This window comes from Convolutriloba macropyga, chromosome 10 (genome assembly GCF_964194025.1).
Source record: "Convolutriloba macropyga chromosome 10, txConMacr16.3, whole genome shotgun sequence".
NCBI lineage: Eukaryota > Metazoa > Xenacoelomorpha > Acoela > Convolutidae > Convolutriloba > Convolutriloba macropyga.
The window spans coordinates 56,662,032-56,676,186 of record NC_134477.1 but is presented as its reverse complement, the minus strand read 5'-3'; the positions used below and the strand labels follow the sequence as shown (position 1 = coordinate 56,676,186).

The 14,155-nt window shown below is 34.2% G+C and overlaps 1 protein-coding gene across 1 annotated transcript in view; it reads right to left on the bottom strand.

Annotated features, from left to right (window-relative positions):
* Positions 1-4,664: 4,664 nt before the first annotated feature.
* LOC142348736 (neuronal acetylcholine receptor subunit alpha-9-like) overlaps positions 4,665-14,155 on the bottom strand; it is a 51,940-nt gene continuing 42,449 nt past the window's right edge. The window contains exons 3-6 of the mRNA XM_075400208.1: positions 13,083-13,196; positions 9,909-10,001; positions 8,694-9,271; positions 4,665-5,087 (exon numbers count right to left, since the gene is read on the bottom strand). Of these exons, the coding sequence (XP_075256323.1) occupies positions 4,861-5,087; positions 8,694-9,271; positions 9,909-10,001; positions 13,083-13,196 (1,012 nt within the window). The 3' untranslated portion in view covers positions 4,665-4,860. The remainder of the gene's footprint in view (positions 5,088-8,693; positions 9,272-9,908; positions 10,002-13,082; positions 13,197-14,155) is intronic.

The following is a 14,155-nucleotide window of genomic DNA, read 5'->3' as shown; positions in this document are numbered from 1 at the left end:
AGTAACCCGTTATTGATATTTTAGATTATTATGTCAGTAGTTTTGATTTGAGCAGAAAATTTAAACAAAGTGGGCTAAAAAGCAAACTTAGAGCCATTTTTGATTGACAAGTACGAAATTCGAAAAAATTCGCATAACGTTACCCAAACAATTCGGAAGAAACCATTCACCAACTCTCTTCTCTCTTAAAGTTAAAACAAACAACACTGTTGCTGTTAATTTCAGGAAGTTATAGCAAAGTTTACGAATCTTTTTTAAAAATAGTTACGGAAAATGTGAAAATAAACAACGGAGATTCGCAAAATTCTTAATCTGGATAAATCATTAGAAAAATGAAATTCTAAAAAATCGTTTTAATGATGTTCGGGATTTTTCATAATGTCACTCACAACTTTTTACGATGAAATAATCGATGGGCAAAACTGACTGAACAAAATTACCCATTTGAATGTATAGTTACTCCCCCCACAAAAAAAATTGGATCGAAACAAAAGCTAAACGCAAACGGAGAGAACTCGGAGATCCGACATATGAAAAAAACTTTCAAATAATGATGGAAAAATCAGCGAACAAAAATATATTTGACGCAAGACTATTGAAAAATATTTGATTTCTTCGTATAAAACAAACCGAATTAACAAATATGAGATCATTTAGTTGAGGGTTTGATAATATGCAAATTTTAACAAAAATCCAGACTTCATTGAATTTAAAAAAGACAGTACACTTGAAAAAATGACCAAAAACAGCAACAATTTCTCATATTTTGCCATATTTCTCAATTATACAGATATCGACTGATTTATACCAGAAAAATTGAAAACAATTTGTAATCAAATTGCCTCAAAGATATAAGCGTCTATTACATTCTCAGAAAAGGCAACAAATAGAAACTCTGAGCAGAAACAGAACACTAAATTAGCCTAGAAATCCACAAGTTATTCAAAAACCGCCAACATATCCTAAACCTCATTATGACCGATCACTTTGACACAAGTTCAAAACGATTTTAACATGATTGCGCTTCGCAAAATATTATTTAAGACAAAGAAAAACAGCATGAAAAGCGCACTTAGTAAAAAAAGAGAAATTAGCTAGCTTAAGGAAGACGTTATAAACGCCATTTTCTAACTCTCAAAAACAGCAGTAATAACGAAAAATCACTCAATCGCTTCGTTATTCAAATTTGCTCAGTAGCCAAACCACTTCAAAATTTATCACGTGTAGCATTTCCTGATTCAATATCACTCCAAAACTATTGATTAAGAAAATACACGCCAGCAATACTCCTCTTTGAGTTGTAATAAATTTTTTTGCAGTAATACCCGGAGGTTGTTAGGTGGCATTGCAAATCAGCGCTAAATCAGTCTACAGACAACCTGTTTTCCTGAATGGCCACTTCAGTCTTCATGTACCAATTCACACTGGCAATTTGTTGCTTTCTGAGTAATATTTATAAAAATTAATATGTTCAGCTTAACTACCGCTAGCAAGGCTTGCTTCCACTTCTATTCGAACATCCGCGCGCGTATTAAAAAATTTTAATTTGTGTAGCAAGTCATGAACACTCAGCCAAATTTGCTGCGCTGTTTACCAACGAACCAGCTTCAGAAAAAAAGAGGGTATATACTACTGTTGTAATAACCAGTAATGCAACAGTGTGAAATTATGTTTGTTGACAATAATCTCGGTACCTATGTAATTTTTCAGACTTTACTTGATAAACTCAGCGTGGGTGCGCTCATTGACTTCAATTTTTTCATAATAAGGATAAACTGCGCATTAAGGACCTAAAATACACTTGATATTCAATTGCATTTGGGTTTACTATTGGTATATGCCTGTTCAGCGCTGAAATTCTCGGGCACACTGCAATTTTTCACATTAGGTCACAAAAATGGACAAAAGACTAACATCGGAAGAATAGTTTTTGAACAAGTAGCGTGAACTGGAATGGATTGCATCCTGCTTCAGTCGAGGGATAACTAATTTTCAAAAGGGGGCTTCAAACGACGTCATTGGAGGTTTTTATAGACGGCCATGACCATTTTTAAAAATGAAGTGCAATATACAAACATAAACCGACTAATGTCGGAAGAATTGCTTTCGAACGACAGGCGGGTGCAAAAACATTTGCCCCGCACCAGGATTTGTACCATTGACCTCCCTCTTTATAACCATTTGCACTACCGACTGTGCTCTTTGGTTCTTACTACTGCTATGTTTCAACCAAATTTATATTAAAAACAAGAGTGAGAGCAATAGAGATCGCTCAAAAATGAAGAACGAAAGCGTGAAAAAGTCACTTGAGAAGTCAAAGAATGTTTTAGAAGAAAAGTGCAAAATGTCAAGCAAAAAATGTGCATAAACAACGACCAACACGTTTACAATAATTGCTGTGAACTTCGTTCAAGAGAAATTAACCACTTTTGCGCACTTTTTATTTGATTTATTGTTACGGAAATTCCGCCACTTAATTTCAGTCACTGATACTTACAAATGAGAGATAAATTTAAATCACACAAAGTGGAAAAGTCGATGGCGTGAAATCCGCTCGAAACGTCAAAAAGGTCAAACAAAAATTTTGAAAGACCAAAATCCTTATAATAATTGCTTCAAACTTCGCTCGAGAGCAATAAATAGCTTCTGTTGATGGTCTGATTAAAAGACCGTAGGGGAATGGGGAACGACAAAACCTTGGGGAATGACAAAACCTTGGTTGACCGATAATTAGTATAAACAGACCGTGGGTTGTTGTACGAAAAGACAGTCAGGGTCATTCCCGTTATAGTCCTCCCTCCCCAGCTTAATGGTCATATAACGTAGACCCCCTCCCGCAGACACGGTAATTACACCACAGTGGGGTCAATCTTTTCGTGGAGGGGGGGGGGGTACAATGGGAAAGACTCGAATATGGAAAGACCCGTCTGAGGTTGTTAATAAATCTTTCGAAAAAGTTTTGAATCTATACGATTTATTGTGAATCGAAAAGTAACATTTATCTAAACTACATGGTTACACAGAAAGATACAAAATAATTTTGACAAAACTATCCAATTTTTTCCATCAGGGCAAGATTGCATTGATAGATACAAAGTATTAGCTAGCTAAAATACCCTTGTGAAGTTTTCGATCAAGGAACGGTAACGTGTCATGTAATTCACGGCATCAAAATTGTCAAATGACACTTTCATTTGAGTAGTTAACATCAAATCAGAAATCACAACACAATTTTTGAAGCAAAATTTGGATCTTTTCTGTTTCCCCTCCCCAGTGTTTTTTATGACCCCCAGTTACAAATTATATGTTGTTATATAGCACGTTACTATGTAAGAAAATAGCACGTCCGCCTGGAGGTCATAAAAAATTCCAACTAAGCTGGGAGAGGGGGGGACAGAATAGATCCCAAAATTGAACACATTGGAAAGGTTAAATGTTCACACAGTTCCGAGAAAGTGCAAAAATGTAGGGGGTCCTAAATAACGGAGTGTCCAGTCGAGATTCACATCTTTTCCGTTTGTGCCCCCCCCCCCCCCCCCCTCAGTACGCTATACACTCCCCAGTTACAGAGCAGGTGTTATTACATAGTAAATCTGTACGTAAAAATATAGCACTTGCGTCGGGGTGGGGGGGGGGTGGAAGTGGAACCCACTAAGCGGGGGCACAAAGATGAAATATTTTCTTTAGAACAACATCTTGGAAAAAAACGACGTTTCTTAGGTTTTTGTATTTTTGTTCAATTTTCATTTCGTGAATGCTAATAGAGCAATTCGTGATAAATCACAACAACACCTCCCCCTCCCCCCCCCCCCCCCCCTAGCTACTTTGCACTTGTCTCAGACAAATATCAAAGTGCAGTAAATAAAATCCTTCAAGCTTACCACATCACCCCCCCCCCCGCCCCCGCCCCAGCCTTGCACCAAACTCAAGCTCGCGCCACATTAGCTATGGATAAGCTCGTTCTAGGTTAAAATTTCATCAATTTCCTTTTCCGTTTGCGTTTATAAACGAAAGGAGATATCTACCTATTAATCACGTCAATGGCGGCTAAATGAATCAGACCCGTTTGAAATTTTGAAACTTATTTGCAACCGATTTGTAATCACTTCCGAGAGAAACGCAAGATCAAAGTCAACAAACGTCTGCCATAAACAACAACAAAGTCTGCCATAAACAACAAATTGTTTTTTTTGCTATAAACAAATTGACCTTCGACTCAACCCCCACCCCCCCCCCCGCCCCTCCCTCCCCAACTCTCTCCACATTCGCCGCTCCATAAACCCTTGCTGAAAAAATGGAATAATTATATTCCCGTTCGAGAGCTCCTAATTTCAAGGTCAAATAGCGACCCGTTAATCAAATACCAGCTGATCTAAAATAAACAACAAACAAAGAACTGTCTGAACATTTCACATGATCAAGATTACGTCATCAATTCAAGAGGTTTTCCAGTGGAACGAAACTTGAAATATCTTGATAACAATCTCAATAAGATCCTTGGTAAAAGTCAGAGTATGTAAAAAATATAAAGATCACGGTCCGTCCCATTATTTTGTCAAATTTTGTCATTTGATCCAAAATTCTGTCATCAAAATTATTTTATCAACCACCTCAAGATATAACAAAAAAACAGGGTTATATCTTCTTGCTAAGGCATCCCTAATTTTGTCAAGAAAGACGAAATGTGTCAAGTTCCGTTACACTGGGTTCACTTTACCTATAATTGATCGTCATTTTTCCATCAGCGAAATCAATTTGACTAGCATCTGTGTAAACAATTTCCTTGATATAGCATTGGTCGACGAATAGAGATCAAAATCATCAGTTATCATCAGAAAATTTTTCAAATTATCAATTTTGTCAATGACCCCCTTCCGAACTCATATCCAAATCTGCCGTCGAAGCCCCACGTGATAAAGTATGCAGCAGAATTAAGTCGGCCGTTACCATGACAACCAAATAAACAACCCCGATAGCCTTGTCAATAATAGTTGCAACTCTCATCCAGTCTTCTTTGTTTTTGGACATTTGGTCGACCACGTCATGTAAAGATTTGAACATCTTTTCCGCGTCAAATCTCGATGATCCTTTATTGTATGACGTTGTCAGCTTTTAATCATTTAGGGAAAGAAATTAATTTTCATGTAAAATCTAGTTTGAGTGTTGTACGAGGTTACATGACAATTTACCCAATTCAATTTTACCCACTGCCATTTTACCCAATGGCATTTTACCCATTGCCATTTTACCCAGATCCAACTTACCCAATGATCTTTGATCTTTTCGCTCATTTATCCGCTTACAAATTAGCAGTCTCTATTACAAGGTTGATTTAAAATATTTATGTGGACAACATAATCGCATGTTGGGTTGTGATAGTTTCATATCAAGTCCCACGGGCCATTTAACTATATAGTCAGCTAAATAGTCGTTCTGGTAAATTTAGCAATATTAGCAATAGGGTAAATTGGGTAGGTTGGCATTGCGTAAAATTGCATTGGGTAAAATGGCGTTTGGCTAAAATGGCATTGGGTAAAATGGAATTGGTTAAATTGTCCAGACACCATTGTACGAGTGTAGCTTTATTTAAAATTGCACGTTTGAGAGAACAAAATGACAATGATAATGGGTTTTTCCGTTAGTAAAATTTCCTGATATATGGAGAGAAAATCAGTAACTGATTGTTTTTGAGAAATTTGCTGGAATTTTTATGAAACCATAAAGAGCCCTTGTTCCTACACAAAACTGTTTGCCCGTTTTCTCAAAAACGCAACTACTATTTAAAAAAAATCAGCATTCATATGCACAGTATCTTATGTGCAAGCCAGTTGAAAGACTAATGCTCAATAAAAAAGTTCTTCGTGCAATCGTTTTTTCTTTCTTGCAGTTTTTCTTTCTTGCAATCTTTTTTATTTTGAACCTTATGGTTTCTCTGAGAGAATTGCTTATATATTAGATTAGGATGAGAAATAATATCAAAACAGTTGGTTTTTATAAGGTTTGAATACAGGATTCCAAGCAAAATTTATCCAAAATGTTTCTTAACCTGACGGTAATCTTTCAAAATGCAACCAAATGAAACAAAACAATATTTCAATACGGATACAGTTCGCGATTGCCAACAGCTGCTTGCTACAACTAACGAATAATATCTGATAAAACCAAAAATTGACACCAAAGAGTCGAGACTTTATAGAAATGAAAGTTTTTAATTTGAAGCAAAAATCTTTATCAAATTGTTTATTTTTACTTTTGAATCGTTCTATAAGAGTTCAAGCAACACGAAACAGATAATTCTTTTCTCAATCGCTCGTTCAGACTTCATTCGATACTAATTCTCTTTTTTATAAATAAAGACCAGCTGGCTAACGCAATTCATTGCATGTACATAAGACTCCAACCAAAAGAATTTATTGATTGTCAAGAGACATCAGAACTTGATTCTATCACTCATATTGAATTGGACAGAAACCTATTCTGTAAATACCCCACCAATCACATACTGATAACACTATGTTGTCTTTTATATAGCGAATGCTTTATAATATATTCCAGTTTGCCATATATTTAATAGCTTTTATATAGCATTCTGCCTCAATATTTTTTGGTGGTGTGTTGGAACAGTCCCCGATCTTCTCAGAATTTTTACGGTGTAAGATCTGACAAATTTCTCAAAAAACCGTCTTGCTAATAACATGTAAGGGGATGCATCTCCTTGTCAGAACTGATAAGACGTTTGTCAGATCTTACACCGCAAAATTCCCCATAAGACCTTACACAATAAAAAATTCTTTTATCAGACCTTACAGATAATAATTTCATATTATCAGATCTTACACGATATCTGCCTGACAAAAAATGTTTATCTTGTAAGAACTTTAAGAATCTTATAAGATATTGTAAGATAAATATTGGGAAAGTAAGAACTCGTCCATTTGACAAGATTTTTTATCAGATCTTTTACGATAAACAATTCTTTAAGTGTGGCATGTTCTTCAGAGTTGCTTTCAAGCTAATAGAATTATTATGAACATGGTTATTCGAGTATCAGGGGCTTTTTCTGAAGGAGTGATGATCAAACTAGTCTAATAAATTTTTTCTCGAAGACCAAAACTATCGTGGACTGTTAATTTGAGCCATAGTACATAGTTGAGATGAAAATGACGCCAAAAACAATCAAAAAACATTTTTTGTTTAATTATTGGTTAGTTGACCGATTATTTTTTGCTTCACAGGAACTTAACTAATTTATACGGATTTATACGGTAATATTGACATCATTAAAAGATGTCTAATCAGAACTTACACGATAAAAATTCTGCCATACGTGAGTTTTTATCGTGTAAGATCTCATAAGATACTTGTGAGATCTTATAAGATAATAACTCAATTTTTCTGAATAGTTATCTTATAAGATCTGGTAAGTAAGTTATCAGATTTTATAAGATAATAATACCAGTTTGCTGAATTATTATCTTATAATATCTGACAAATATCTTATGACATTGTAAACGATGAAAGTTCACGTATGGCAGAATTTCTATCGTGTAAGTTTTGATCAGCCATGTTTTAATGATGTCCATATTACCGTATAAAGTAGTCAAGTTCCTGTGTTTCAAAAAATAATCGGTCAACTAACCAATTATGAAACAAAAGATGTTTGTTGATTTTTTTGGCGTCAGTTTTACGTCAACTAGGTACTATGGTTCAACTCAAAAGTCCAAGATAGCTTTGGTCTTCAAAGAAAACTTATCAGCTTATCTTGATAATCATTGCTTCAGAAAAACCCTCGATACTCGAATAACCATTTTCACAATAATTCTATTAATCTCAAAAGACAATGTAATATAATTTTCTTTTTGTTACTCTGGCACTTGAGTTTTGCATGCTGTAGAATCTTGGCTACTGCTTGAAGGCAACGTTGAGTTGTCTTCTATTTGAAGAACATGCCACACTTAATAAATTTATCGTATAAGATCTGATAAGCAGCTTAGCAGATCTTACACAATTAAAGTTCACGTAGGGCAGAATTTTTATTGTGGTAGACCAGATAAGATCTTACACGATAAAGATATTATATCAGCATCCTATCAGATCTTACACGACAAAATTTCCAGAATCACTGGGGAGTGATTATTGGTGTTGTGCGTTTGCAATTAATGTTTCTACCCATCAAATATTTAACAAAGCAAAGTTAAGTGTTTGTTTTTACCAGTTGTTTCATACCAGCAAAAAAATTCTATATTGTCTAACCAAATTTATGATAGAAAGGGCAGTAAAATAATGGTCCTTTTTGTACCGAGATCAAAAAATGTGAAGAGTTTTATTTAGTTTTTTAGTTTTTCAATTTCGTTGTTTTCTGTTTTAAGTTTTGTTTATCTGATAGTTACCTTAAAGGGCATCAAGAATATGGAAAGATAAATGCATACGCAAATAAAGTGTTTTCAAATAGAATTATGGCAAGAAAAGAGGAAATTTTTCAAGGCGAAATTTCTCAATTTCGAAGTGTGACAATAACCGTAAACCAGTTTTCTTCAATAACGCGCTGTTATGATTTAGTAAAACATCGAAATTGAACTCTAACCGAATAGTATTAGCAAAAAACAAAAAGCAACCCGCAATCAACTTCACAAAAGCTTCTTTTTGAGATAATTACAATTTTTTTTTAAAAAAAAATTATGACATCGTCATACCTTTACCTCCAGCTATTCCATTCGTAAAATGACTTCCCATAAACCCAGCGTCATTCCATAGCTCCCGTTTTAACTTCCCTTGCCGCATTGCCCGCTGAACAATTTTCCATTTACTATTCGGCCTCAGCTGGGGTAAAATTGTCACTTTCTCGCTACATAAAACCCCGTTTGCGTTGCTGTTCGAATGTATAACACTGACATTATGGCATTCGTCAAAACTGGCTTTGAATCGAACACCACAAAATGTTTGACGTTTTTTAAAGTTTCGTCTTTTAGTTTTGCACCAAATTGAAACTGTGTTACAGAAGGCGGAAAACTGGAAAGAAAAAACCGGTCCCAACATTTTGAAGCAGAAAAACTTCAGTGTATAAGGAACGGGGTATGGGCTTGCGTGGGTGTGGATGTTGTAAACAACAAGACATGCGCAAATTGCGAATGAGTTTAGAATAATCGTAACCAGGAAGTAAATGCACAAAAATGGGAGATTTTCACTCGTGACCGGAAGTTTTTCAGACACGATCAGCTGATTGACAGTCAAGGCGAGAAGGAGAGTGATTCCAAATGAGACTTTTTCACCACTGAAACAAAGTTATTGGAAAATTTGGGATCTTTCCCATTATAGAACCCGCGCGAAATCAAAGCCCACCCCTACTATGGTACCTTTACGATTATTAAAGGGGCTGTACGTTATATGACCCAATAAGCGGGGGGGGGGGGTAATGGAAAAGACAGCAATTCTTTAGTAAATTTCATGCACGTTAAATCTTGAGTTTTCAGAGTTTAAAGTTCGGAACCTATATAAAGAAGTGTTAGAACGAAAGTTAAAACTTGTACATTATATTTTTAAATTTGTGAGCGTTAATATACCCAAAATGCTGACCCGTTTAACCGCTATATTATAAAGATTATTTAGACAAAACGTACACATTTCAATTTTACGCGAAACATTCAATGGCATCTTTTATCTAATTTTTGTGCAAATCCGAAAAGAAAACTGTTTGGAAAAAACTGTATGTGGGAATAACAACTATTGTTGTGACATATTATACAGCTAAATTGTGAACTTTTTTAACGGTAATTGATGTAACTGTTTAACAAACTAGGCTTGCATGATAAGATATACTGATTCGAATCCAATTCTTGGTCGAAGATTTCGCGCCCACTTATACCCCCCACCCCCTCCCCTCCCCCTCCCTTCCTCTTAGCACCACTTACCTGGTGATGGGTATGAAGAACATACAGGTTCCAAGCAGTCCAATTACAATAGTTGGCAGTATGAAGTTGATGTGGTAAAACAGAGGCTTCCGGCTAAAAGACAAAATCAAAATCTGAGACGGCTTCTCTACACTGATATCCATTTTTTTGCAATGAAAAATCCTTTTTAACAATATTGACACAATAAGCAAAAACTACTCACTAAATTGAAGGAAGCTTCCTTCAATTTAGTGAGTAATTTTTGCTTATTGTGCATAAATTAATTGCGTAAATTAATTTTGAAAGGTATTCAAGTTTTTGTACAATTTGTTTTTTGACAGTTCTTGTACAATTCGTTTTTTGCATTTTTTGTAAAATTCGTTTTTCGACAGTTTCTGTACAATTCGTTTTTTGACAATGTATCAAGTTTTAGAGTTCCTTTTTATGACTTGGTAACGGCTACTAAGTTTTCATATATGGCCAGTTTTCTGAATAGCAAGTTTTTCATGACAAGTAACTATTCTTGTTCACATGGCGAAACGTCATTTTAAAGAGCTACAAAGTAAAAGGTGACTTTGATGTCGTTCAGTATGCCAATAACACCATTGTATTTTGCCGATTAAAGGCAAAAAAAAAGATTTTTCATATAAGAAGTGCAACAATGTGTCAAGAAATTGGTACAAATTTTAACAAAAACTAGCTGGCACTAAACAAATAGTTTTCACAAAGAAATAAGTTTTCTTATATTACACAAAAATTTTTGACATAAACAAAATACACTATGGTACCAAAACGCTACCTATTATATGTTTTCTGCTTTTTGCATATTGCGTAAGCCGTGAAAAAGGTGTGAAAATTAGAAGTTTTAAGAAAAATTTCATTTTCACTTTCTCCGCTTAAACAGGTTTTAAACTTTTTTTCAAAAATATTTTGCTTTATTGTTTTTTTCATGTTGATTACTGACAAAATTTTCATTTATTGCAATAATTACGTAAAAATGAGGCCAAGTGTAGATAAAGTATATTTTCAGAAAACCTAATTGTTTTTATGACTTTGAAGAGGAGTATAAAAAATGTTCATCTGTTTTGTCTTCAATTGTTATTCTTATTGCAGTCTGAATACTAATTCGAACTAATCAAAGATCCAAATATCTTCTTCAAGAAACGTAGGTTAACCTCTACAATGTATTATTTGCTTTTTATCTAATGCCTTTTATGATATTGATAAAATTTGCTCCAAGAAAAATTCAGTGATTTTTTTGAACACGTCAATTTTTTATCTTCTTTCTGTCAATTTTTAGCTTATTCTCAGTAAAAAATCGGCTTTTTGGTTTGGTACGGCGAGATTGTATAGAAAAGTTTCAGATTTTTTGATCAAAATTGCCCATTTTTGCTGTTCTAGTCTTATTCTTTGTTAATTGTCACATTATCTAATAATCGAATTGAAACAAAAACGTTGCAGTTTGTGATTGAATAATTTTTTTGTTCTCATAGCTTAAGGTTTCAAGGGCAGCGACACCATTCTCTTGCAGAATTCAGTACAGTTTTTTCTATTTTTGCTCAGTATTTGTTGTTAATTGTTGTTGTTGTATACCAAATATTGGCTAGTAAAAGATCTCGATGGAAAATTTGAGATATATACTTGAAGTTAATAACTGACATCAGTATTAAACTAAGGCTTTTATTGACTTTCAATTTTTTTTTTCACAAAAAGTAAAAGTATTCATCAAATTATCCCTTTTTCTCATTTCCGTATGTTTTCGTATATAACAAATTTGTATCCTTTCTGTAAATTAGCGTCACTATTAAGAGATATTGTTAAATATTTTCTGGACCAAACAATATATTTTCAGTTGTTCAAACGTTTTGACTGATGTCTTCACAGTTTAGACCATCTTTTTCAGAAGAATTCTGTGTATTTAAGGTGCTTTTCAAATTTTGGGGCTCCAATTGTTATCATTTTGAGAAAGTCGCCTTACAAAAATGCTTTATGATGTTCGAAGGAGACGCAAGTAAAGACTTAATTTTCACTGCGTTACTATTTTTTAAATTAAATGGCTTCAACACTGTGGTTCTGTAAAGGTGTTTGTAAAATTTTTCAGTCATTTTATAGCGTTACGATTTAGTCTCACTAACAAGAAGCGCAGTTAGTTTTCTAAGATGTTTCAAAACAAAATCTCTACTCTTTTGGCCGAAAACATATGATGGCAATGAAACTTGAAATTATTTGTTTTAAAAAAAACAATGGATTTCTGAGCTTTGCCAATTTTATTTCTGTTAGGTTGTAGCTTAGTATCTCTATATACAAGTCACATTCTTCATTTATTGATCTAAAATTTACTCTTTATAACGGTCTTGTTTTCTTCGACTCCTCTTTGTTCTTGGTACACAAATTTTCAAAAAAAAATTTGTGATTTTTGTATATTAGCACATTTTTGTAGGTTTATGTTCTTGTTCTCTTTTCATAGTATCACAATATTGATCGGACCTCTGGCCATTTGAAAAAAATTGTAATTAAAAAATTATTAATGTGCTTAGTGAACAACTTAATGATTAATTGGCTGGGACACCGTTTCTAAACAAATTTCGATTTTTTTTCATGTTTTTGCCTGTTTTTGTCGTTCTTTTTGTTGCCCTATGACATATCCTAGATATTGAAAGGTCCCACTCACTCTCTATTGAGGAATAATTAAATCTCTCAGTGATTTCAGTTGATGCATAATAATTCGAATCAGTTTGACATTAATTCTTTTCAAGAAGACCAACTTTGCTCTTTTGCTCATTTCTTGTCGACTTTATTAAGTCGAATTGAGGACAAGTCCCATATTTCTGTATAATGAAGTACAGTTTAATCTTCATTAGTGTAAGTTTTGTCTGATGCTTTTTTGATTTGGTTAATAAATGTCTTCAAATAATTGGACAACTTGTTTTGGTCGTAAAAATTTTTTGTAATTATTTGATATTATCGCCGTCTTTTCTGATAGTCTTATTAATGACAGGTCTCATCGTACCTCTAAGGTAGATTGTTTTATTCATTTCGTATTTTGTTGGACGATATGTTGTTTTTTTTAAAAAAAATCTCTTCCTCATTTGGTAGACAATTAAGTGAAAAAGGTAAATGAGCGGGGTCGGAACTTTATGTGCGAACGCACATTACAGAGCCTCCTTGTAATATTGGATAGCGAAGATAGAAAACCTCAGTTTTAATTTGTAAGAAAGCTCCGAGTAGTTTCCCCATTGTGCATAGTCGGCTGTTATCATCTGACCAACCAACGAAACAATTTCCCATTCGTCGTGAACTTTTGTAAGGCTAAAACACAACATTGCATAATCTATTACGTAACATGCCAATTAGGTAACTAAAACTGTTTGTTACGTAACAAAAAAGCTATTTTTGGGGGTTTGAAAGTTCGAAATTGACCTCATGAAGAAAATATTTCAACAATTTTGATGATGAAGGTTTATTGCAATGTTTTCATTTATATTTAGTCGGAATATTTAGGATGAACATTATCTAGTTTAAATGATTTTAATAGGGCACTTTATCGGTCAAAGGGTAGAGTATTGACATACCTTAAAAATAAAAATTAATAATATAACATCTGATCAACTTACCCGAACAAATGAATGCTTCAAAGCGCTTTTTTCATTTCAAAAGCTGCAATTTCAGCTGCTGGTTGTTTATTAAAGTCGGATAACCCTTTTAACCGAGGGACCCATAACTTGATTTTTTTTTCTGTCCAGAAAAACCTCAGAGATAGGCTCTGGAGCTAGCGCCCCAAGAGCCAGCGACAAAAGTGGACAGTTTGGCCCAATTTATCTTCTTAATTCCACAAATTGCATCTTAATACATGCAAAAGTGCCTCACTGAGCAGAATATGGCGAGAAAGGAACGGTTATACTACTTGTAACTATACAATGTCTTTGTCTTATGTCGCCAAATTCCACAAAATAGCTCAATATTAATTGAAGGTAGGGGGACTCGCTCGAAATGCTTGTATTTGATCTAGGAAAAATACAAGCATTACGAGCGGGTCCCCCTACCTTTAATTAATATTACGCTATTTTTTGTGGAATTTGGCGGAGTTTCTAAACCTTTTCTGGTGGAACCCGCTCCGATTTTTTTAAAAATCACGGACGAAGTTTTTTAAAGTTAGTATGCACTATCAAAAAACATTTGCTGTGCACAATAATACGCCACTGAAACTACTCTTCGTAAAGTACCACTAATTCACCAAACACGACACAAAAAATTATAACTAATTGCAT